At 41.5% G+C, this 26,077-nt stretch overlaps 1 protein-coding gene and 1 non-coding gene across 2 annotated transcripts; both read left to right on the forward strand.

The window, feature by feature from the left end:
* Positions 1 to 253: 253 nt before the first annotated feature.
* Positions 254 to 325, forward strand: TRNAG-GCC (transfer RNA glycine (anticodon GCC)). Its single transcript has one exon. It is a non-coding gene; the product is annotated as a tRNA-Gly (tRNA).
* A 2,331-nt stretch (positions 326 to 2,656) lies between these two features.
* On the forward strand, positions 2,657 to 24,091 carry RPA2 (replication protein A2). Its single transcript, XM_069578880.1, has 9 exons — positions 2,657 to 2,992; positions 3,252 to 3,358; positions 7,832 to 7,933; positions 8,054 to 8,167; positions 14,469 to 14,543; positions 15,047 to 15,163; positions 20,719 to 20,826; positions 20,993 to 21,087; positions 23,204 to 24,091. Exons 1-9 carry the CDS (start codon positions 2,707 to 2,709, stop codon positions 23,286 to 23,288), a joined length of 1,089 nt encoding a protein of 362 aa, XP_069434981.1. The 5' UTR covers positions 2,657 to 2,706; the 3' UTR covers positions 23,289 to 24,091.
* The last annotated feature ends 1,986 nt before the right edge of the window (positions 24,092 to 26,077 follow it).

Here is a 26,077-nt window from a genome sequence, read left to right on the forward strand (position 1 = left end):
AGTTGTCACAAACAAGGACCCTTTGTTGTGGTGCATGGGCTTCTTGTTGCGGGGATTTACCGTTGCTGAGCACAGGCTCTAGGCTCACTGGCTTCAGCAGTTGCAGCACACAGGCTCAGTAGTTGTGGTGGATGACTCAGTTGCTCCGCAGCATGTGGAATCTTCACAGGCCGGGCAATGGCAGGTGGATTCTTATCCACTGTACCACCAGAGAAGTCCATTTTATTTATTTTTTAAAATATGATCTTAGGCTTCCCTGGTGGCTCAGTGGTAAAGTATCTGCCTGCCAATGCAGGGGACCCGGGTTCAATCCCCGGTGTGGGAAGATCCCATATGCCTTGGAGTAACTAAACTTTTAAGCCACAACTACTGAGTCTGTGCTATAGAGCCCAGGAGCTGCAACTACTGAAGGCTGCTCGTGCTATGGCCTGCACTCTGCAACAAGAGAAGCCACTTCAATGAGAAGCCCATGCTCTGCAACTAAAGAAAAGGCCTCGCAGCGCGAATACCCAGCACAGCCAAATATAAATAAATTAAAAAAATTTTTTTTAAGTATGATCTTCTCAGTTGAATTTATAACCAGTTGCACTGCAAATGAGGGTGACTACCCCAAATGAACCCACATCTTAATTTTTCCAAATACTCTTACTTGCAAACATGTTATTCTACATATCATAAATATGTTCTTCCTTGTTACACTGTAAGTTTCAGTCACCTGAAGCGTAACATAATAATGTTATCTTGGTATGACTTTTGTTCTTGGCTGTATCTTGTGTATTTCTCAGCAATGACTCTGAGGCTAACGGAATTTACATAAGAAAGAAATGGCACACAAGCAACATCTGGCTCACAGATACCTTTTCTTTGACCTAGGTAGCATTTTGCAATTTTTAAATTACTTACAAACACTCAAAATTTGCAAATATTTACATAAAGTCACAGGCTTCTGGTACCTACTTAAAAAACATAAAGGACCTGGCAAACTGAGCCCTGAGTCTTTGTTGCTGCCTATAGGCTTTCTCTAGTTGCAGTGTAGGGGCTTTTCGGTGGGCTTCTCTTGTTGTGGAGCACAGGCTCTAAGCAACTGAGCTTCAGTATTTGAAGCGCATGGGCTCAGTAGTTGCGGCTCCCGGGCTCTAGAGCACAGGCTCGGTAGCTGTAGTGCACAGGTGTAGATGCCCTGGAGCATGTGGAATCTTCTTAGACCAGGGATCCAACCCGTGTCCCCTGCATTGGCAGGTGGATTCCCAACCACTGGACTACCAGGGAAGTCCCACTGAGCCCATATTCTTTATGTCAGTCGATATTTATCATTACGCTTGTGTGGTTGTTTTGGTTACTGTAAAGGAAAAGTTTTTAAAATCCTACTCTATTATCCAATCTATTATGGTTACAGTTTTCCTGCCTGATCCCGTTATCCAATTGAGTTTGTGCCCCAATTCTAGGATGTCCAGGAAGGTATAGGAACTACTTTGGTTGATGGAATCAGACGTCCTGGACTTGAATGTAGACTCACAACTGAGTTTCAGCTTTTCATCTGTAAAGCGAGGACAACAGCAATATTTACCTACCTCATAGGACTGAGTTAATAAATGTAAAATGCTTAAGACAGTCCCAGCAGTTTTATCAAAAGGAAATACAATGGCCCAGAAGCCCAGGGACTATGACTATCTTATTTACCACTGAATACCACTGGCCAGCACAGAGCTTGGAAGGTCAGTGCTGCTGCTGCTGCTGCTAAGTCACTTCAATCGTGTCCGACTCTGTGCGACCCCATAGACGACGGCCCACCAGGCTCCTCTGTCCCTGGAATTCTCCAGGCAAGAATACCGGAGCGGGTTGCCATTTCCTTCTTCGTGGAAAGCCAATAAATATTTTTAAATAACGGGGGGCGGGGGAGGAGGGAGGAGCCCTCCTAACAACGTAGTAGTACTTAAGGCAGAGGACTGCCACTCTTTGGTAGGGACACAACCAGGTTATACGGAGCACTTGAAGCAACCGAGGACACTGAGCTGAATTAGATCAGGGTGAGGAAAGGCTGGTTGGGGGGAACGTCATTCTCATATTTTTTGCCATTCTGGGAAAGCGTAATTTTCTCACAGCCTCACTGGGGAAAGTAAGGACGAGGAGATAGCAATAAGAAATGAACTTGGCTCTTTATGGAAAGGTCTTCCCTAGCAGCTCTGGTAAAGGATCCGCCTGCAATGCAGGAGACCCCGGTTCGACTCCTGGGTTGGGAAGATCCCCTGGAGAAGGGAAAGAATCCCGACTCCAGTAATCTGGCCTTAAGAATTCCATGGACAGAGGAGCCTGGCAGGCTACGGTCCATGGGGCCGTAGAGTCGGACACCACTGAGCTACTAACACTTTATGGAAAAGGATACGCAACCCTACTAGGTACCGTGAAACTAGTACTGTGACTTTCCCGGATGCGCAAATGAAGCGCGATCACCAGACGGAGACGCAGACGCAGGAATTATATTATAACGCTTTAGACTGGGGCTTCTTTTGATTAGTGAGAGTTTGGCGGGAGAGGATGAGGCCGTACAAAGGAAGTGATGTAAGGTGTCACTCACTTGACGCGGGTGGGATTACACGGTCTGAGATGCGGAAGTATCATCTTGATTGGTTATTTCCTTGAGACATCGTCCTATCTCAGTGGTTCTCAGCCTTATTTTCGCTTGCGCAGTTTGTTTTGCCCTTTGTAATGATGGCCGCCGGGGCTTCTGGGCCTCACGAGATCGGAGTGCGAGTTTTCAGGAGTTTGGCCCGAGAAGACAGGAAAAGGCGTAGATTCGTGAGCACAGATTGGCTGAAGCCCGAAGCGTTCTTGTTGCTGATTGGCTCTGTCCTTCGCGGGAAGGAGTTTGTGGCGCCAGCGAAAAGCAGATACAGCGCAGCAGGAGCGGCAGGGGTCTTGAGGGGGTTCGGCGAACCCTACAGCGGGAACCTTCTGGAACTCTCTGAGGGAATCGTGTCGAAGATGTGGAGTAGTATGATGAGTGGGGCGCGTGATGAGAATCGCAGGAAAGATTTAGCAAGGAGCGGGGTGGGCGAGGCCTGTGGCGGCGAGGATCTGAGAGGAGCTGGGGGCCGGCTGAGGGGACGTGAGGGCCGGGGGTGGTGGGATGGGGCGAGGGACGGTTAGGGAGACGCTGAGAGTGGTTAGAGCGAAGTCTGGGGTGGGGGTCCGGTGGGTTTTTCAGAGGCTTGGAGGGCAGCGCAGATGTTTATAGCGTTGTTTAAAACCAGGTGGATTTGAAAGCTATAGCACCTCCTCTTTCGGGGGAACCGGCGGCTACACACAGTCCCCTGGGGGCTTTGGATCTCCGACAGCTTCCCAGGCCGAAAAGAAATCGGTAGGTTGAAAGCGTACTTCGTTTTATGTTATCCTTTCCTGAAGCTCTTAACTCATCTGTGAGAGAAAATTTATGAGACGAAGGAAGGGTGTTAAACCTGAGCTGTAATTGTCAGTTATTATCGAATTTTATATTTGAATGCTGTTAGTATTGAAAAGTGATGTTTTCCCTAATTTTGCATCCACTGTTAACTTGGCTTTATTTTGAAATTTACCAGTAGAACTAATGAGTCAGTCTTGTGGGAAAAAAAATTGTTTGTATAGCCTAGTTTGCATTCTTCATGTACTGAAAGTCAGTTTTCAATGAAATGTAATGAGGTACCCTGAAAAGTGAAAGTGAAAGTTGATCTGTCCTGTCCGACTTCTCGCGACTCCATGGTGTATACAGTCCTTGGAATTCTCCAGGCCAGAATACTGGAGTGGGTAGCCTTTCCCTTCTCCAGGGGATCTTCCCAACCCAAGGATCGAACCCAGGTCTCCACGCTGCAGGCTGATTCTTTATCAGCTGAACCTCTAGGGAAGCCGCAATGAGGTGCTTCCCTGATAGCTCAGTTGGTAAAGAATCTGCCTGCAATGCAGGAGACCCGGTTTGATTCCTGGGTCCGGAAGATCCGCTGGAGAAGGGATAGGCTACCTACTCCAGTGTTCTTGGGCTTCCCTGGTGGTCTTTGAAGTCTAGTGGATATATTACATGTTGAACCGTTGCTCTGCCGCTCCTTGTAGAGTATCGTTGGACAAATTTCTTACAATTGGGAGTCCGTTTTGCACCTGCTAAATGGGATTGATAATACAAAGTTGTTGTGAGACTTAATATTATAATAATATAATTATGCCTATCCCAGAATTGCTTTCAATAAATGGTCCCAGAGAGTATTACTGAAAACAACTTGAGTTTTGGAGCAAGAATACACGGTGTCCAGAATCAACTTTGCCTTTTAACTGTTGGTGTGAGCTTAGTGAAGCAACTTACATCCTTAGTTTTGGTGGCCCTTGATTTTTCTCATCAGATAATAGTACTAGCACTACTTGTGTCACAGGGTGGTTCTGAGACTTGATAAATAAAATAATATATAGGAAAGTGATCTGTAAAGAGCTACCCAAATGCTTGTTAGTCACTCTTTCAGAAATAAGTTTGCATTTAATAGCTGCTGTTGATTTCATCTTTTTTAAAATATAGAATTTGGTGTTAAGATTCAGTATTAGTCAGTTCTGTGTTTTTTGTTCAGGTTGATAAGCTTTTACCTGAGCTGTTGATTCACAGGTGTGTATCAGTAGGAAAGAATTCATTGATAATTCCCATACATTTGGGCATTGGCTTTATATTTTTCATATGATTATTTTATATAATCCTGTAAGAGACTTATTATTTACTCCATTGCCCAACATAGGCTCAAGGTGACTAAGGGACACCTGAACTCGCATAGCTAGTAAGACAGTGCACATATGATGCTGCACAAATCCAAAATCTTGTGAGCAACTTCTGTCTATTATATCTTTCTTTTTCCCAGGAAGACCAGAGGGAACTCCAAGTCCTTTAAATTTGTCTTCTTTGAGGCTGTAAAGGAAAAAATGAAAGATAGACCATTGGTTCTCATCTTTTCTTCTTAAGCTTAATATTTTTCTTCATTTCCAGCTGTTAGAATTTCTATCTCAGAATCTCCACCTGACTGGGACTGTGTATTAAGACACTTCTCAGAGAAGTGATGGATGTAAGCTGGAGTCTCAAACCCAGGTTTTTTGTGTTTAAATCCAGTGTCTTCTCCATCCTAAATTAGGTTAACACTCTGTCTAAAACGTTTCCTATTGATTTTAAACCTGTTATGTTTGATCAATTCATGTGAAATTTCCAAAATTGATCATGTTTTGCCTTTTAAAATGGTGGGGTATTTTTGTTTTTTGCATTTTTTTACAATACTGTCAGAGTAGCCAGTGATTCATAGTCAACTAAAAAATACTTTTTTTTTTTTTTTTCCGAAAATTAAACATACTTGTGCTTGCACTTTCTCTGAGACTCTTTGGAACAAACCGGGAACTCTTTGTGATCAGTTCCTGGTACATAGTAGGTGCACGTTCAAACACACGAGGGCTTCGCAGGTGGTTCAGATGGTGAAGAATCTGCCTGCAATGCAGGGGACCAGGGCTGGGAAGATCCCCCGGAGAAAAGAATGACTACCCACTCCAGTATTCTTGCCTGGAGAATTCCATGGACTGAGAAGTCGGGTGGGCTACAGTCGTGGGGTCACAGAGTTGGACACGACTGACTGACTGACTAACAAAACACAAGACTCCTCTGTGATTTGAGGTGAATTTGAAAGTATTACTGCTGCCCACTTAGAGAATGCTGCTGCTGCTGCTGCTGCTAAATCTCTTCAGTCGTGTCTGACTCAGTGCGACCCCATAGACGGCAGCCCACCAGGCTCCCCCGTCCTTGGGATTCTCCAGGCAAGAACACGAGTGGGTTGCCATTTCCTTCTCCAGTGCATGAAAGTAAAAAGTGAAAGTGCAGTTGCTCGGTTGTGTCTGACCCTCAGTGACCCCAGGGACTGCAGCCTTCCAGGCTCCTCCGTCCATGGGATTTTCCAGGCAAGAGTACTGGAGTGGGGTGCCATTGCCTTCTCCGGAAGGTATTACTAACACCTCAGTAATTACACATATATAATGTTTTTACCTGAGGAATAATAATTTTTATTGAATACATAGGACGATATATAGAGATTGATATTAGCAGTTTTATATAGAGTATATGTTTTGTTTACAGCTCCACAGGTTGATATCCTCATTTTGCAGAATGGGTGGCAGTGTGTCCAGGGCTGTGGAGTGGGGGTTTGAACACAGGTTTATAGGACTGTCTGGCTCCAAAGCCATGTTCTTGCTGCTCTTACCATAGTGGCTCTTAGTTTTCTTCTGCTGAAGATACGGTGAAAATCTCAAGTGTGATAGGTGAAAATAGAACCTCAACAGATTTTAAATGTATAAATATTAATATAGCATATAAGTTTGTTTACCAATACCATAAAATTGGAAAACATAGTTGGTTCATTTACATCCTTATTAAAAGCTACTGTAGATAGAAAGAGTGAGGAACAATAATAACTGGCCTAATAATTGCTGATATTTCTTGAGTGTTTATAGTGTGCCAGATAGTCTAGGTACTTCACCATATATTTACTTCCCATTTGATTTTTAGTGATTTTATCATTCCTTGTTTTGTAGATGAGGAAACAGAGGTAAACAGATGAGTAGAGAAATGTGATCAAGGGCACACTACTCCTGAGTGGTGGAGCTATAATCTTTACCCTCAAGCTTGGCTGCCACCTGTGTGACATATGTGCTGGTAGTTGGCTGGGCTTACTTTCTACTATCCTGGCAGTATTCACCATTCAAAATTATGCTTCAGTAAAGTGAAATGTTGCTAGTATCATGGACCTTCAGAGATAAGCTTTGACTTTTAAATCAGTTTTACATATAGAACAGTTACTGGGTTTACATCTTATTGATTTCCAACAGGAAGAACCCTCATCTTTAATGCACCATGCTTTTTCTGTCTTGTACATAGTCCTTCCTAAGAGTCTATGAAAGTGCATATTTGCTCTCAGTCTATAATGCATGTTCCTTACCCACTGTTTTTTCACCATCAAAATTTTTGTGCTTCAAGGTCCACCCTAAATGCTCCCTCTTGTTGAAATTTCCAGTAAATTTTTCTGAGATTCCACATAGAGTTTCTCATTCTGTAGTGTACAAAAATCAAGATTGTTGCTTACATTTGTACCTCCCCTAAGTTAGGAGTATGTTGAGGGCAAATCCTATTCCATTGTACTCATCTTTGTCCTCTGACCAGAGGTAGGCAAAATAAGAGTTTACACTGTTGTTAGGTTGCGTTTGGATGTGAGTTGGGTGTCTGTCCTCTTCTGCCCATTGCCTCTTGTCCCTTTCCTTTAGGATGTCCAGTGTGACCAAGCCTTTATCCCATTTCCCCCATACTCGTGTTTGATTGTCAGAACATCTATCCTAAAGCTATATGTCTAAATTTCTATTGTCATTTATCATGAGACTTAGAACAACTCCAGAGTTCTCTCTCTGCTGACCATTTCTCAGACCCCTTCCAATACCCATCTCATCAGTGATGAAAATCCAGCTCCATCTTGCCTTCATCCTAAAGGTGGAGTTTCTTCTTAAAAGTCTGTTCCAGAAGCAGGTCCTTATGCTGTCCACAATCTGGCCTACTCATTTTGGTGATCTCTAGTGCAGCACAGACTTATCCATTCTTCAGGAACTTTGGAGTCAGACAAACCTGGGTTTGAAATCTAAAGTATGGCATTTGTTAACTATATAATCTTGGTTTTCACCTGTATGAAGTAGAGATAGGATCATATTGAAGATTCAGTGTTATATGTATAGTGCTTGGCACATAGCAGGTGCTAAATGAACAGTGGTTAATTATTTTCTTGATTGAATTTATGAATACTTTTTTCAGAGAGCTCGAGCTCAGCACATTGTACCCTGTACCATATCACAGCTGCTTTCTGCTACTCTGGTTGATGAAGTATTCAGAATTGGAAACGTTGAGATTTCACAGGTATGGAAGAGTGCAAGAGTCACTTAAAATGAAGAATGAAATAAAACTAACATCATTTAAAAATATATAAATGTTACTTTGGTTTTCAAGAAAACTAAACTTTTTTCCCTTCTGGTCTAGGTCACTATTGTGGGGATTATCAGAAATGCAGAGAAGGCTGCAACCAACATTGTTTACAAGATAGATGACATGACAGCTGCACCCATGGATGTTCGCCAGTGGGTTGACACAGATGTAAGTAGTTGTTTTGGAATCAGGGTGGGGTTACTTTGGGACTTTGGAGATGTCGAACTTGTTTAGTTTTACTTTTTAAAGGTGGGTCTTATAAAAATAAAACATAAGCAAGACGTCAAACACAGAAACTCTAACATGAAAGGCCAGTACATTTATTTTCATAAAAATTTAAAATCTTTGAAACTTCCCCAAATACTATAAACAAAGTTAAAGGGCAAGTAACAGGACACACTAGAATGTACTTTGTGAGTACAAAGATTTTTTGTGTTGGCATTGTATCCCCAGCACCTAGAGTAATGCCAGTTACATAGTGGGCCCTGAGTAAATATTATTCAAATGAGTGGGGAAATTTTTTGTAACATATTACAAACATTTTGAATTTTTAATTAATGAAAGTTCTTACAAAGGAAAAAACAACTGCACCTTAGGAAAACAAGAAATGCACAAGTAATTCATAATAGGTGAAATACAAATTGCAACAACAATAAGAAAAGCAGGTTTACTAAATACCATTTTTAACTTATTAAATCAACAACAACAAAAAAGAATGGCAACATCTACTTCTGTTGAGAGCAGGAGGCACTTAATTTGGGGAATGGTTTGTCAGTGTTTGTCTGGGAAAGCGGATACCATCCTACCTTGATGTTATGAGTATAATCTTTCTCAAAAATCAGCCAATAATCAAGATCCCATCCCAGAAATGTTGATCTAGCAGTCCACTGCTGGAAATTTACATTAAGGAGATCAAGATGTGTGTAAAGATTCAGTTGTAAAATTGTTGATCATCACATTATTTATCATAATGAAAAACTAAAAGGAATCTCCATGTTAGCAATAGGATATTATTCATTAAACCATGGTATATTTTTAAAATACTGCAAATGATGTAGAAATACATGTATTGTCACAAAGAAGTGTTTACCATAAATGTTGAGAGAAAAGAGGTTATTAAAGATAGTATGCGTGATGTGGCCCCATTTTTGCAAAGCACGATGCATATGAGTATATGTATAAACATGGAGAAAATAGACCAAAAGAAAATATATGCTTGTTAGCCTTTTATTTTTTAGTTGGGCAGAAGGTCTCTTGGTTTTTGTTTTTTCTGCACTGTGCAGCTTTTGGGATCTTTGTTCCCTGACCAGAAATCAAGCTGTGCCTCCTGCAGTGGAAGCATGAAGTCCTAACCACTGGACCTCCAGGAAATTGCCAGCTTCTTTTTTTTTTTTTTTTTTTATGTTTTTAAAGTGCATTCATTTTAGAAAATTTGAATAATACTTTGTATGCTATTTTCACTTCAAAAACCAGTCATCTGTGAAGAGTTAACTTGATAGTTATGCGTTCTTTATTTTTTGCACCTCAGAAAAATATAGGAGAATTTATTGAACAGTTATAATTGGAATACCAATTGAAACAGTTATAATTGGAATTCTGAACTAGACTGCTTGATTCCAGGTAGACGAAGAATGTAACCACACAGTCCCTGCCATCAAGTGGGGAGGTAATTACTAGAGATGCCTAATACTACATACTCATGCAAAATGTATGGTGCTTACTTTTATAATAAGTGAGCATTTAAAGATTACCTGAAAAAAAATAAAAATAAAGAAATAAAGATTACCTGAAATCCCACATCTCAAAGATGATTACTGTTACAGTACATTTTGATAAATACCCTTTTAGACATTTCTCTCTGCATATTTGTACATTTAATGAGGGGGATGCCTACAGTTTTACATAAAGGATAATATGATATGCAACTGCTTCATAATCTGCCCTTTTCACTCAGATGCTCCCATTTCTTGTGACCACCTGTTCCATCATAAGGATACATCATCCCTTGCTTCTAGACCCAATCAGGGAACATTTGGATTTGTTATTATAGAATATGCCCCAGTGAGCATCTGTGTGTACATCTCTTCATGATTGTGAGATAATCTCTTTAAGATGAATTAAACTAGGCTTTCTGGAGGAAATATACATTTTAAAATACTTTCTTTTTGGTGGGTCTTCCATTTATGATTTTACATTTTTTTAATTTAAATTAGGGTGTGAGAATGCCCAGTTAGTTCCCCACACCCTAACTGTAGGTTTTATGAGTCTTAAGTTTTTGTATGATAGTTTAAAAAATACAATCTTGTCATTGAGAATGATATTTTTTATATGTAATTTGGTTTTAGTGAGATTGAATTTTTTAAAATTATATTTAAACAAGACTGGGAACTGACTGTGGCTCAGATCATGAACTCCTTATTGCCGTATTGAGACTTAAATTGAAGAAAGTAGGGAAAACCATTAGGCCATTCAGGTATGATCTAAATCACATCCTTTATGATTATACAGTGGAAGTGATAAATAGATTCAAGGGATTGGATCTGATATAGTGCCTGAAAATCTCTGGACGGAGGTTCATGACATTGTACAGGAGGCGATGATCATAACCATCCCCAAGAAGAAGAAATGCAAAAGGCAAAATGGTTTTCTAGGGAGGCTATTTGTAAGAATAGCTGAGAAAAGAAGAGATTCAAAAGGCAAAGGAGAAAAGGAAAGATACCCATCTGAATGCAGAGTTCCAAAGGATAGCAAGGAGAGATTAGAAAGCCTTTCTAAGTGAACAATGCAAAGAAATAAAGGAAAACAACAGAATGGGAACGACTAGAGATCTCTTCAAGAAAATTAGAGATACCAAGATGGGCAATTAGAGATGCAAAGATGGGCATAATAAAGGAAGGAAACTGTATGGACCTAATAGAAGCAGAAGATATTAATCAGAGATGGCAAGAATACATAGGAGAACTACACAAAAAAGATCTTAATGACCCAGATAACCACGATGATATGATCACTCACCTAGAGCCAGACATCCTGGAATGCGAAGTAAAGTGGTCCTTAAGAAGCATCACTACTAACAAAGCTAGTGGAGGTGATGGAATTCCAGCTGAGCTGTTTCAAATCCTCAAAGATAATGCTGTGAAAGTGCTGCACTCAATGTGCCAGCAAATTTGGAAAACTCAGCCACAGAACTGGAAAAGGTCAGTTTTCATTCCAGTCCCAAAGAAGGGCAATGCCAAATAATGTTCAAACTACTGCACAGTTGCATTCATCTCACATGCTAGCAAAGTAATGCTCAAAATTCTCCAAGCTAGGCTTCAAGAATACGTGAACCAAAAACTCCCAGATGTTCAAGCTGGTTTTAGAAAAGGCAGAAGAACCAGAGATCAAATTGCCAACATCCATTGGATCATAGAAAAAACAAGAGAATTACAGGAAAACATCTACTTATGTTTCACTGTGGGTCGGGAAGATCCCCTGGAGAAGGAAATGGCAATGCACTCCAGTACTATTGCCTGGAAAATCCCATGGACAGAGGAGCCTGGTAGGCTACATGTAGTCCATGGGGTCGCAAAGAGTCGGACACAACTGAGTGACTTCACTTCACTTATATTTCATTGACTATGCTAAAGTCTTTGATTGTATGGATCACAACAAACTGGAAAATTCTTAGAGAGGTGGGACTACCAGACCACCTTACCTGCCTCCTGCACAACCTGTATGCAGGTCAAGAAGCAACAGTTAGAACCAGACATGGAGCAGTAGACTGGTTCCAAATTGGGAAAGGAGTATGTCAAGGCTGTATATTGTCACCCTGCATATTTATATGCCGAGTACATCATGAGAAATGCTGAGTGGGATGAAGCACAAGGTGGAATCAAGATTGCTGGGAGAAATATCAATAACCTTATATATGCAGATGACACCACATCTGTGGCAGAAAGCAAAGAAGAATTAAAGAGTCTCTTGATGAAGGTGAAAGAGGAAAGTGAAAAAGCTGGCTTAAAACTCAACATTCAGAAAACTTAAGACCATGGCATCTGGTCTTATCACTTCATGGCAAATAGATGGGGACACAGTGGACACATGAGAGACTTTATTTTCTTGGGCTGCAAGATCACTGCAGATGATGACTGCAGCCTTGAAATTAAAAGACGCTGTGACAAATCTAGACAGCAAATTAAAAAACAGAGACATTATTTTTGCTGGCAAAGGTCCATCCAGTCAAAGCTATGTTTTTTCCAGTAGTCATGTATGGATGTGAGAGTTGAACCATAAAGAAAGCTGAGTGCCAAAGAATTGATGCTTTTCAACTGTGTTGGGTAAGACTCCTGAGAGTCCCTTGGATGGCAAAGAGATCAAACCAGTCAATCCTAAAGTATATCAACCCTGAATAATCATTGGAAAGACTGATGCTAAAACTGAAACTCCAGTACTTTGGCTACCTGATGGGAAGAGCCGACTCATTCGAAAAGACTCCGATGCTGGGAAAGATTGAGGCAGGAGGAGAAAGAGACGACAGAGGACAAGATGATTGGATGGCATCACCAACTCAATGGACATTAGTTTGAGCAAACTGAGAGATAGTGAAGGATAGGGAGTCCTGGTATGCTGCAGTCCGTGGTGTCACCAGCAGTCGGACACGTCTGAACAACAACAAAATGTTAATTTATGGGAAGATTTTTTTAGTTGTCTAAGTGCTTTGATTCCCTAGGAGTGTTTACTTTTGTTTGTAAGAACCTGAAAAGTAGTAATCTCTTATCATGTTATTTCTCTAGATTGTCTACTGACTTTGAAAAGCTTTTCCTTGTTTCAAATTACTGTTTTTTAATTGTGTTTCCTTCTATAATTTCTGTGGTTTCTTTTCATATTTCTATATATGACTAAGCCTTTTTATAAATTTTGGTAAAGTATAGATCCAGCTTTACTTTTTCCAAGTGGTTTTAAAATGTTCTTTTGGGGAATACAGAGTTTTATCTGTGGTATAGATTCAGCTGTGTAAAGTAATAGAATGAAATGCAAATAGTTGATAACCTCCAGGTGATGGGAATTGGAATGCTTTTTATTTTTAAACATCCAGATTTTCTATTCTAGCTTTTTATGCTCATGTATTCTCTAAGTCGGAGAAGGCAATGGCACCCCGCTCCAGTACTCTTGCCTGGAAAATCCCATGGATGGAGGAGCCTGGTGGGCTCAGTCCATGGGGTCGCTAAGAGTCAGACACAACTGGGCGACTTCACTTTCACTTTTCACTTTTATGCATTGGAAAGGAAATGGCAACCCACTCCAGTGTTCTTGCCTAGAGAATCCCAGGGACGGGGGAGCCTGGTGGGCTGCTGTCTATGGGGTCACACAGAGTCGGACACGAGTGAAGCGACTTAGCAGCAGCAGCAGCAGCAGCAACATTCTCTAAGTGGGCTTCCCAGCTGGCACTAGTAGTAGAGAACTCCCCTACCAGGAGACATAAGAGATGTGGGCTTGATCCCTGGGTGGGGAAGATCCCCTCAGGAGGGCATGGCAGCCCACTGCATTATACTTGCCTGGAGGATCCCGTGGACAGACAAGCCTGGTGGGCCATAGTCCGTAGGGTCACAAGGAATTGGACACAGTTGAAGCAATTTAGGACACACACACATCCTATAAACAGAAAAGAATTTTGAGTCAGTTTAAATGTTTTTCTTATAAATAAAAGGGACATAGTCTAGAAAACCCACAAAGAAATATTAAAATCATTTATAATTATCCGAGTTAACTTTTGTTAATATTTTGACATGTATGTTTCCCCTCATGGGAAATAAGCTTTTTTCCATGAGTCACAACTGATATTCACAGACAATAAATAGAATTCTCCATTTATCCTTTGTAGCAGTGTAAAGTATCCCATTATATGAATGTATATTTTTTGTTGGATATTTAAGTTGCTTTGGCATCCCATTCCAGTCCTCTTGCCTGGAAAATCCCATGGACAGAGGAGCCTGGAAGGCTGCAGTCCATGGGGTCGCTAAGAGTCGGACACGACTGAGCAACTTCACTTCACTTTAAATGTTTTAGTAGTATTCAGAATTGCTGAGATGACTACTCTTAAAGCTAAATCTTGATTACATGTTCTCAGTACTTTTCTTAAATTTCTAAAAGTAGAGTTGCTGTACTGAGAAGTATGTCTACCAGAAAGTTGTGTGCCTAAGAGCACTGCATGAAAGTGCCATAATTGTTTGCTGGGTTTGTTGTTTCTTTTTTTTTGATATGCATGATGTAGAACTTGGAACTGGAACTTACTTTTAGAGATATTATCCTAATTTCTGATTTTACTTTTAAAAATATTAAATTCTAAAAGGCAGGGAAAACTAGTTAGTGCTACATTAGGATCCTTTAGCTCTTACTTTGTAACTTTCTCTACATAAATTAGAAATTTTAAAGAGGCTTTCACCAACATCACTAAAACCTAAGTGTGTGTTTGTATTTTTTCTGTTAGGATGCCAGTGGTGAAAACACTGTGGTCCCTCCAGAAACATATGTGAAAGTGGCTGGTCATCTGAGATCTTTCCAGGTAAAGTCAGAAAAAAACAACAACAGTTAAAATGTATTTGCATGAAGCAGTTTCTGGAGTCATGCCTACATTTGGGATACTTAAGACTTAACTAAGTCTCTATGTTTAATGGGAATTATATTGAAGTTAATTTCATTATTTTCTTCTTCAGAAGGAAATGATGAGTTTTTTCAGTTTAAAACAGGAAGTAGAGAAAGAACAAGATCTCAGCCTACAGTTGCCAGCTATGGCATTCATTAGATGTGGAAGGGCAGACACTGGATTTAGAGACTAGACTGTTTAACCTTGGGAAAATCATTGAACATCTCTGAGCTAGTTTTGTTTTTTTGACTATATTTCATTGACTATATTTGAATTAACTTTGAGTTGAAATTTTTCAATATATAGCACATTTTCCTCATTTAATAAAATACTGTAACCAAGAAAAGAGCCATGATGTTTTGGCCTGAAATTGACTTGAATGTACTTACCCTTTGTTCACATTTTCCTATTTATTTTAATAGAACAAGAAAAGCCTGGTAGCCTTTAAGATCATGCCCCTGGAGGATATGAATGAGTTCACCACACATATTCTGGAAGTAGTCAATGCACACATGATGCTGAGCAAGTCGAACAGCCAGGTGAGCAATTTCACTCTCTTCGTTTTTTTCTCTTCCCTGGAGGAACTGCTTCTATGCTCAAGCTTTGATTTCCATAACATTTTGCAGATCGAGCCAGAAGACAGGCATCATTCAGTCCTCAAAAAATTTTCTCCGTGAGCTTTGTCATGTTACTTTATTCCAGATGAAACACTCATATTCCTCTCATAATACCTGTCCACTGTCTTGAATGGCTGAGGACCAGACAGACTTTAGGTGTAGACTCATCATTATAGGCTGAGCTCTTTACTTCAGGATTTTCAGTCCATATTCAGAGAAAAACCCCAACTAAGACAGCATTTTGCTGCTTCCCTTTCAAGCTACTGGCTAAATGAGAAAATTTATTCACCATTATTTTGTCCTGAAATTATACTTCTTGTTTCATGTTGAAGTTTCTCAACATCTTTTTCTGTAGTATGAATTTAGTTTGACAAGTCCATCTAGGACCACACAAAAGATTTGTTGATCTGAGTATTAGAATGCCCTTAGATGATTCTGGTAGCAAGGTGGAGGCCTGGTTACAGTAGGAGGGACTGGAAAACTGATTTGCTTTTGCATCCTGTTCTTTGCCAAGCACTTTGCTAAGCACTGAGGATACAAAGAGAAATTCATTCAATTTATTGAGCATAGCATATGCAAATCATTATTCAGGGTCCTAGGAATACAGCAGTGAACAAGATGGATAAAGTGTCTGCACTCAAACTTACATTCTTGAGAGAGATGGATCATAAACAAGAAAATAAATATTGTTATAGATACTCTAGTGGAGGTGATGGAATTCCAGTTGAGCTATTTCAAATCCTAAAAGATGATGCTGTGAAAGTGCTGCACTCAATATGCCAGCAAATCTGGAAAACTCAGCAGTGGCCACAGGACTGGAAAAGGTCAGTTTTCATTCCAATCCCAAAGAAAGGCAATGCCAAAGAATGCTCAAACTACTGCACAATTGCACTCATCTCACACACTAGTAAAGTAATGCTCAAAATTCTCCAAGCTAGGTTTCAGCAATACGTGAACCATGAACTTCCAGATGTTCAAGCTGGTTTTAGAAAAGGCAGAGGAACCAGAGATCAAATTGCCAAGATCCTCTGGATCATGGAAAAAGCAAGAGAGTTCCAGAAAAACATCTATTTCTGCTTTATTGACTATGCCAAAGCCTTTGACTATTTGGATCACGGTAAACTGGAAAATTCTGAAAGAGATGGGAATACCAGACCACCTGACTTGCCTCCTGAGAAACCTGTATGCAGGTCAGGAAGCAACAATTAGAACTGGACATGGAACAACAGACTGGTTCCAGATAGGAAAAGGAGTACATCAAGCCTGTATATTGTCACCCTGCTTATTTGACTTATATGCAGAGTACATCATGAGAAATGCTGGGCTGGAAGAAGTACAAGCTGGAATCAAGATTGCCAAGAGAAATATCAATAACCTCAGATATCCAGGTGACACCCCCTATGGCAGAAAGTGAAGAAGAACTAAAGAGCCTCTTGATGAGAGTGAAAAGGTTGGCTTAAAGCTCAACATTCAGAAAATGAAGATCATGGCATCCAGTCCCATCACATCATGGCAGATAGATGGGGAAACAGTGGCTGACTATTTTTCTGGACTCCAAAATCACTGCAGATGGCGATTGCAGCCATGACGTTAAAAGACCCTTGCTCCTTGGAGCAAGTTATGACCAACCTAGATGGTATATTAAAAAGCTGGGACATTACTTTGTCAGCAATGCTCCGTCTAGTCAAGGCTATGGTTTTTCCAATAATCGTGTATGGATGTGAGAGTTGGAGTATGAAGAAAGCTGAGCGCCGAAGAATTGATGCTTTTGAACTGTGGTGTTGGAGAAGACTCTGGAGAGTCCCTTGGACTGCAAGGAGATCCAGCCAGTCCATCCTAAAGGAGATCAGCCCTGGGTGTTCATTAGAAGGAGTGATGTTTAAGCTGAAACTCCAATACTCTGGCCACCTGATGTGAAGAGTTGACTCATTGGAAAAGACCCTGATGCTGGGAAGGATTGAGGGCAGGAGGAGAAGGGGACGACAGAGGGTGAGATGATTGGATGGCATCACCGACACAATGGATATGGGTTTGGGTGGACTCCAGATGTTGGTGATGGACAGGGAGGCCTGGCATGCTGCAGTTATGGGGTCACAAGGAGTCAGACACGACTGAGCAACTGAACTGAACTAATAGATACTCTGCAGTAAAGCAGAATAGGACAGGACAGTGATGGAGAAAAATGTATGGTATAATTTTAGATGAGAAAAGAACATTCGAAGCTGAGGAAATAAAAAATGAGAAGCCACAAGATTGGAACAAGCTTGGCATATCTGAGAACATTAAAAAGCCACACTGTCTGGAGTGAAGCAAATGACAGGAAGATGGTAGAGGGATGTAGACAAGGAAGTGGGACCCAGAGGAGGTAGGGCTTTGTAGGCTGTAGTAAGAATTACTGTCTTCTCACTGAGAGTAAACTTTTAGAAGATTTTGACTAGGGAGTGTTGGTGTGATTTACCGTTGCTAAAGCTAATTTGAGCTCTTGTATGGAGAGAGATTGAGGCTCCAGGAATAGCAACAGCAGTAATTTGGGGGAATGGTGGTAGGAACTGGGAGAAGAGGTTGGATTCTAACCTATTTTGAAGATAGAGCTGCAGAACCTATTGATAGTTTAGAAACAGGATATAAAGAAAAGGGAGGGTTCAGATACAACTCCTAGGTTTGGGGCTTGATTAACTAGATGAAGCTAGCAGGTTTTGAGGATAAAATCCAGAATTCTGTTTTGGAGTTAACAGATGTAAAGTGCCAGTTAGACACCCAAATGGAGACCGGAGTGGAAGGTTGTCTATATAAGGCTGGGACTCAAGGGAGGGATCAGGGCTAGAGAAAGCACTTTGGGAGTCATTGTGTGGATGGTATTTAAAGCTTCAGAAGAGATGAGATGAGATAACTAGTGAGTTATTAGAGACCTGAGCTCTGGAACACTAACCTTTAGGAGTGTGGAGGCACAGGAACCAGAGAAAGTCAAAGAAGTTGTCAGCTGGACAGGAAGAAAATTGGGGAATGTGATTCCATAGGATATTCTGAAAAGAGTATTTTAAGGACGGGATGGAGTTCAACTGGAGAATGCTGCCCAGAAGTCAAGTAAGATGATGAGAGGGGTCTGTTGAATTTGGAAACATGGATCTCCAAAAGAGTGGCTTTAGTAACAGGTAGGGGGAACATGGGTCAGAAAGACTGGGATTGGATAGAAAGTTTAGGGTGTTTATTTTATGACTGTGCTTCATAACATATACGTATGTATCAAATGTTCTGTGATAAAAATGGTTTAAAGTGAGAATAGGTGGAAGTTGTGAGCATAGACAGTTATATTGAGGAGTAAATAAAATAATCCTTTCTCTCACTGAGTTGCCTCAAGCATTGCCGGGGTGGGGTTCAGATCTCTTAAGTAGTGGAAGCAGCAATGAGTGGCAAGTGCAGTACACCGTGGAACCACAGAGGGGAGTTGGCCATCCTGACCCAGACATCAAGAAAGGCCTGCTGGAGGAGATGATGCCTAAACCAGGTCGTAAAATTTACATGGGAGGTAGGGGGGATACATGAAGCAGGGCGTATCAGCAGAGGTATCCAGAGAAAAAATAGTGTTCATGTCAGTATTATCATAACATGAGATTTCTGTTTTACCAGAAAGCAGTGTGAAGGCATCTAGCTTGAAAACAAGAGGATCATGACTGATTTTTGTTGTTTATTTTTTTTATGACCTCAAAGCATTGGCATTTAATGGATAAATGTTGAAGGAATGAGTCTCCTGCCTGGATGGGAGTTCCCCTGATGAGCTTCCACAATGCTCTTTTAACTTGTAATGAGTACTTAACATATTTGAGCTTTTGTCATCTTTATTCAGTTCAATAAACATTGACTGAGCACCTGCTGCCCACCAGGCACTGCAAAGCTGAAGGGAAGTGACCAACCATGATGGCTGCTGTGGGAGGGAATGGAGTGAGTGCTGTGAGACCAGAAAGAGCACAACTAACCTGGCCTGGGAGGGTGTCAGGGACGGCTTCTTGAAGGCAGTGGCAATTAAGTTGGGCTTTGAAGGATAAGAAGAGTGTTTCCCAGGCAGATGACGAGAGGAGCATTCCAGACATGGAATAAAGTGTCAGAGGCATGCGTGAACGGCCAGAAGTCTCTGTTAAAACCTAGTGGTCAAGAATTAAAAAAAGACTCTGATGTCTAATTGTGGTAGGTCTTGACTGTCCAGGAATTTTCATATTATTTTCACAGGCAGGGGGAGCCAGCTGAAAACATTTAGGTGGAGGAGAGACGTGATCAGAAATTATTACTTGGAGCAATAAGGAGGGTTGGTTGACGTAGGAGAGACTTCCACCTGAGACACTAGTCAGGAGACTAGGGGTGATGAGGATGGACTGGAACTGTTGAAGATCATATTAATAGGGTGTGGTGCAGACTATGGGAGATAAGTGACTGGAGACACAGATGGCTGACTTCTGCAGGACTGGGCTTGGGCTTGCTAACTGAGATGGAATACATAGCCAGTAGGCCAGTTTGGGGAGGAAAGTAGTGAACTTTATTTTGAAGTGCATGGGACATCTAAGTGGTGGTCTTCAGCTGATGGTTGGGGACAAGGATTTGTGGTCTCAAAGGAAGTCTGGGATGAAATTCTGGGGGAACTGTCAGCCTTCTGAAAGACAGGTAGACGAGGAGACTGAGAGGAGATACTGAGAAGGCAGAGTTCGTTAAGTGGACAGCTAGAAGAATATGGTGCTAGGAAGCCCAGGGATAGGTCCATTTCAAGAGGAGTGTGGTCAACAGTGTCTGCTTCTGAGAGGTCAAGTGTTATGAGGGACTGAAAGGGATTACTGGCTGTGTTGGTTGAAAAGCATTGGTGACTTTGGTGGGAACAGTTTCAGGGGTATATTTGGGGGGAATCCAAATAGGGGAGAAGTGAAAATAGTGACTGTTATTGTTTTTTAAAAGTTTGGTTAAAAAAAAAAGTGGGTGATGAGAATTGTGTCTTCTTTTCCCTCCTTGTAATGCTTAATGCCTAGCTGATGCTTGGTAAGTGCTTGCATGATTTAGCACCAAAGATAGATACCACTATAGCAGAACTCATTAATTTTCTTTGTGCTTTTTTTCCTCTGGTTCCTCTCACATCGCAAAGAAAAGGGTAAGCCAGGAAGTACCTTTTTCTGTTTGATATGATATATATATTTCAGAGAATGACTTTATCTTATGAAATACTCATTAGATAATAGCTGTCCTTTCCAGTCTAAGCAATTGTTATTTGGAAAATTCTGCTTAGGACATTCCCTGGCAATGCAGTGGTTAGGATTCAGTACTTTCACTGCCGTAGCCTGGATTCAATCTCTGGTTGGAAAACTAAGATCCAATAAGCCATACGTTGTGGTCAGAAAAAACAAAAAAAAATTTGCTTAAATTGTTTTTTGTAAACTACTTATTAAGATAGTTAAAAGAGCAAGAACTGTGTTTAAATTGTTGTGAACTTCTTAATTCAGCCTTCAGCAGGGAGAGCACCTATCAGCAATCCAGGAATGGGTGAAGCTGGGAACTTCGGTGGGAATAACTTCACACCAGCAAATGGCCTCACTGTGGCCCAGAACCAGGTAAACACTGGAGTGGCTCCAGATTTTGCAAGACACAGAGCTGTTAATTGTTACTTTCTTAATGGTGCTAAGTATCTGACTCATTTCTTTCTTATAAAGAGATTCTTGCTTGATAGGGGAGCTGATTCATAGTAGTTACTGAAATCTTTCTGATTTGAATCTTCAGGTGCTGAATTTGATCAAGGCTTGCCCAAGACCTGAAGGATTAAACTTTCAGGATCTCAAGAACCAACTCCAGCACATGTCTGTAGCCTCAATCAAGTGAGTATTTGGTTTCTGTGAGCTAGGGTTCTGGAATTGTACCCATTTCACCTCACCAAGGTTTCCTTTAATGAGAAGTGAGTTAAAAAAAGAACAACTGTTGACTGTTAAAAGGAAAGTTGTTTAGTCATGGAAAAATAGAAAAAGGACTCATAAAGATGGTGCTGCTTGTCACTTCCCTCATTCATTTTTTCATTCAACAAATAGTAAGTCCAGTTAAGTGTGAAGTATGTAATTTTGAGCAAAAATTGACATGATACCTCTTTTGGAATTTAGTCTAGAGGAATGAGATCCTGACTCTTGGTCCTCAAGTGTACACTCTCATTGGTGTTACTGTCCCAGATGTGGAGAGTGTGCCTCACACTATCTGGACCTAAAGCCGTTAGACAGTCCTTCTAGCATCATTGTCCTGATAACCTGTTAGATGAGCAGCTTCCTGATTCTAATGAACTCGTATTGTGTTCAAACAAACAGAGTATTGTGTTTGTGATAAATCAGTTGAAATTATAGATCTCAATAGAGAAAAATGCTCATGTCTCATTCTATTTCCTGTCCTATAAGATGAGGATAATAATTCCTGTCTTAAAAGTTACTGTTATGATGAGGTGCAGAATGGTGGTCACAATAGTAGGTGCTTTCTAAGTTGTTACTATTACTAAATATGACACTGACACTGACCCAGTTCAGTCGCTCAGTCGTGTCCGACTCTTTGCAACCCCATGAATCACAGCACGCCAGCCGTCCCTGTCCATCATCAGCTCCCTGAGTTCACTCAAACTCATGCCCGTTGAATCAGTGATGCCATCCAGCCATCTCATCCTCTGTCGTCCCCTTCTCCTGCCCTCAATCTTTCCCAGCATTAGGGTCTTTTCCAGTGAGTCAGCTCTTCATATCATGTGACCAAAGTATTGGAGTTTCAGCTTCAGCATCAGTTCTTCCAATGAATACCCAGGACTGATCTTTAGGATGGACTGGTTGGATCTCCTTGCAGTCCAAGGGATTCTCAAGAGTTCTCCAACACCACAGTTCAAAAGCATCAATTCTTCGGCGCTCAGCTTTCTTCACAGTCCAACTCTCACATCCATACGTGATCACTGGAAAAACCATAGCCTTGACTAGATGGACCTTTGTTGGCAAAGTAATGTCTCTGCTTTTTAATATGCTATCTAGGTTGGTCATAACTTTCCTTCCAAGGAGTAAGCGTTTTTTAATTTCATGGCTGCAATCACCATCTCCAGTGATTTGGGAGCCCCAAAAAATAAAGTCTGACACTGTTTCCACTGTTTCCCCATCTGTTTCCCATGAAGTGATGGGACCAGATGCCATGATCTTATTAGTTTTCTGAATGTTGAGCTTTAAGCCAACTTTTTCACTCTCCTCCTTCACTTTTATCAAGAGGCTTTTTAGTTCCTCTTCACTTTCTGCCATAGGGTATCATCTGCATATTTGAGGTTATTGATATTTCTTCCTGAAGGCCTTAAAACCATTTCTGGAAGACCTTTTCTTTCCTTCCTGCAACTTTACTTCCCAGAGGGAAATTGGAGGGCCCATGGATGGATGAGGAGCTTTTTTTTTTTTAATAGCTATTTCTACTAGGAAACATTAAGTGCAAGCTAAATGACAGCTTTAGATCCTAGTTTCAGATGCTTGTTTAGACTGGTATTTAAGTGAGGTCCTACTTTCTTTGCTTTATACAATCTGGGAGAGGGATCCAGGGCAGCCCTAAAACCATTGTCTCCATGGATTAACTCAGTTTTGCAATTTAACTGATGTTTCTCCCTGCAAGAGCCTTCTATGAGCAAAATGGCTATGAATTGGTGACTCAGTGGGAAAGAATCCGCCTGCCAAAGCAGGAGACATACGTTTGATCCCTGGATCAGGAACATCCCCTGGAGAAGGGCATGGCAACCCACTCCGGTATTCTTGCCTGGGAAATCCCATGAACAGAGGAGCCTGGTGGGCTACAGTCCATAGGGTCACAAAAGAGTCAGACACGACCTAGTGACTAAAACAACAAGAAGATAGAAAGTTGGGAAATGAGGGAAGTTTACATTTTCAGCCGTATCTAAAAGGCAGCTTCCTGTCTTCTGCATTTGGGTGTGTTTTTTCTTTCTAGGCTAGCTGTGGATTTTCTAAGCAACGAGGGACACATCTATTCCACCGTGGATGATGATCATTTTAAATCCACAGACGCAGAATAACTGGATCTAATTGGGTACCCAAGATATTTTCCAGTTGGACCTTTTTTTGCAGCCTCTTGTCTCCAGCTGTGCATATAATTGGCGAGTTGACTTCTAGGAAGTAGATTTCATCTATAAAAGATCTCAACTGACACCCTTTTGAAACTTACTACTCTTCTGTGTTTTTGATGGACTTCCCTGGTGCCTCAGATGGTAAAGCATCTGCCTACAATGCGGGAGACCCAGGTTCGATCCCTGGGTCAGAAGATCCCCTGGAGAAGGAAACGGTAACCCACTCCAGTATTCATGCCTGGAAAATACCATGGACCGAGGAGCCTGGTGGGCCACAATCCATGGGGTTGCAAAGAGTCGGACACGACTGAGCGACTTCTGTGTTTTTGAAGCTCAAAGGGATATGGGCCACTGAAAAAGATATAAAAGGAGCAGAATTTCTTAAAGAAGTAACAGATTAGTTAGTTACAACATCAAGATAAATGGAATTGAAAGAGAGATGCTACCAAGAGAGTTGGGCAGTACTGCTTAAATAATGCTCAAGAGTTTCTATTCTTAAATTGTTTCCTCTTAAGAGAAGATGAGCAGCACTGGGCCCACTCACCTCTGCCTTTTTTTGTTCCCCACGTTGGTTATGTGGTGTTACTTTCAGAATCACACTTTTTTTACCTTGCCATAATAGCTGCCAGAAGTGTGTTTTTATAAACATGGGGTTCTAGAGTGCTGGCTTCCTGGGGCAGAGGAAAGAAAGAAATGCGTGTTGTACAAAATAAGTACGTTCATATGTTTAATAAAATAGTTCTATTATTGAAGTAACTTGTATGTTATTTCTTTATGCTGCAATAATTAATACTTTATCATCTCAACTTAATTCTTAGATAAGTTAATGAGGTGTAACATGCAAATAGAAGTTCTGTAGCTGCTTTAAGTGTGTTTCTAAATGAGACCTACCAGCAGCTGTGTGGAGAAGGCCCCACCCCGCCGTGGTTTCTGACAGCGAACAACAATGTGGTTGCTCTCTGTCCTCGCAGGATACTTCCCACCTGGGGAGCTGTGCAGATGCTTACAAGCCAGTCAGCCAGTGTGCTTATTTGCAAGTGTGTCCATTCTTGTTTCCTAAAAGAACAGTGGCTAAAAACAGGTTTAAAAAAATGTATTCATTTGAATATGGAATGCATGATAGAATACTTTCATGGGTGGTAGACTTCTCTTTCTAGTTACCATGCTGGCGTCCTCAAATGGGCAAGGGGACAAGAGCAGCGGTTCGGGTTTTTTTTTCTTCTTTTGATTTTGAATTTGACTTAGCAATCAAAAACTGCTTGCCCATTAACCCAGCGAGTGTTTATTCAATACCTACTGTGTCAGCCCATTTGCCAACTTCAGGGGTATAAAGCAAGAGACTGGTGTCCCAGGAGTTGCCGACTCCACATTCCCAACAACAGAGTAGCTGCCCAGTGATAGAGTTCCCTGCCATCTTGGCATTGACGTGATCTTACAGGAGTTCTGTGGTTCCCGAGCACTGCAGAGGCCCTTGGGACTGAGCAGAGGAGACCACTCCTCAGCAGAATGAAACCCCAGCCTCTGAGGAGCTTCTGCCTGCTCAGGCCGGGGGAACGTACACTTTTGGATGTTTGTGATCACCTGGGCTGTCGGGTATGCAGTGTTCTCTTGGCACACTGTTGAGACAGCGGAACAGCACTGTGACCAAGCTCTCAGAAATACCCAATGTCACGGCCAAGCCAGGAGTCCAGCCTCCTCTCAGGAAGGTCTTTCTAGGTGTACAGGTGGGAAATGTTGAGAAATTAAAACCTCTTGATACATTTTTGAGCATGCACCTCCAAGTTACATTCCTTTATTTAACAGTTATTTATATCTGTTACTATGTTAGTTTGTTATGTATATTATAAAACATTCAAAAATTTAAAATGAAAAAGGATATTAAAAATAAATATGAAGGGTTACTAATACAGAACATCACAGTTTGAACTGTGTGGATCCACTTATACTCAGATTTTTTTCAGTAAGTACATACTACACAATCCACAGTTGGTTGAATCTGCATGTACAGAGGGCCAGCTGTAAAGTTATCTGAGGATTTTTTGACTGGGGGTGGTGAGCACACTAACCCCCTTGTTCCAGGGTCAGCTGTAATTCTCTTGTTTCCCAGTCAGTCATCATGTGCGCTCACTTTGGAGATCAGCCGGGGGGTGGGGGGACTCTAACCTCATTATAATACCCTCCCCCTGCCCCGTCGTTTATCATGGAGGGAAGAAGACGCAAGCACCCTGAGGGTGGTGTCTACCTTTGGTCTGTTCCCTGCCTGCCCCCGTTGCTCTGGTAAGACATTCAGTGTGGTTTTCAAGCATGTTTTCCTTGTAAGCCCAGCTTTTCCTGCTGGGAAATCACTGCCTTTCTCCTCGTGGTAGCATTTGCACTCAGAAATCCCCTTTTGTGGAAACTGGTGGTCCTCTCCTCTGCCTTCCTTTTGTGACCTTACTCAGTTTGGTGCCAAAATCCAGTGCGGACATGAAGGTGAAAACTTGCCATTTTGCATGTGGTCCTGACGCCTAGGGGTTCTGTACCCAGGAGCAACTATTTTTTGCTTACTGCTTTTCCCAGAGTGCTCTCTTCCTCAGGGTCCGCTGTGTAGTAGAGACCGTGTCTGCAGAGGAGGGCATGGGAACTGGCATGAAGACAAGGATGAATGCCAGGTACTGGATGGAGACTGGCCCAGCAGCGATAGTCACCACACAGTGGTCACCTGGAGAGCTCCGTGCTGGGGTGTGGCATGGGTCCAG

The sequence above is a fragment of the Ovis canadensis genome, chromosome 2 (genome assembly GCF_042477335.2).
Source record: "Ovis canadensis isolate MfBH-ARS-UI-01 breed Bighorn chromosome 2, ARS-UI_OviCan_v2, whole genome shotgun sequence".
In the NCBI taxonomy this organism is placed as follows: Eukaryota; Metazoa; Chordata; class Mammalia; order Artiodactyla; family Bovidae; genus Ovis; species Ovis canadensis.

Bases quoted from the DNA above. Each gene is read 5' to 3' on its own strand.
- RPA2 (XM_069578880.1), top strand. From the start codon at position 2,707: ATGATGGCCGCCGGGGCTTCTGGGCCTCACGAGATCGGAGTGCGAGTT. The intron at 14,544-15,046 runs GTAAAGTCAGAA...TTATTTTAATAG, and splicing joins GTCATCTGAGATCTTTCCAG to AACAAGAAAAGCCTGGTAGC. The intron at 21,088-23,203 runs GTGAGTATTTGG...TTTTCTTTCTAG, and splicing joins ATGTCTGTAGCCTCAATCAA to GCTAGCTGTGGATTTTCTAA.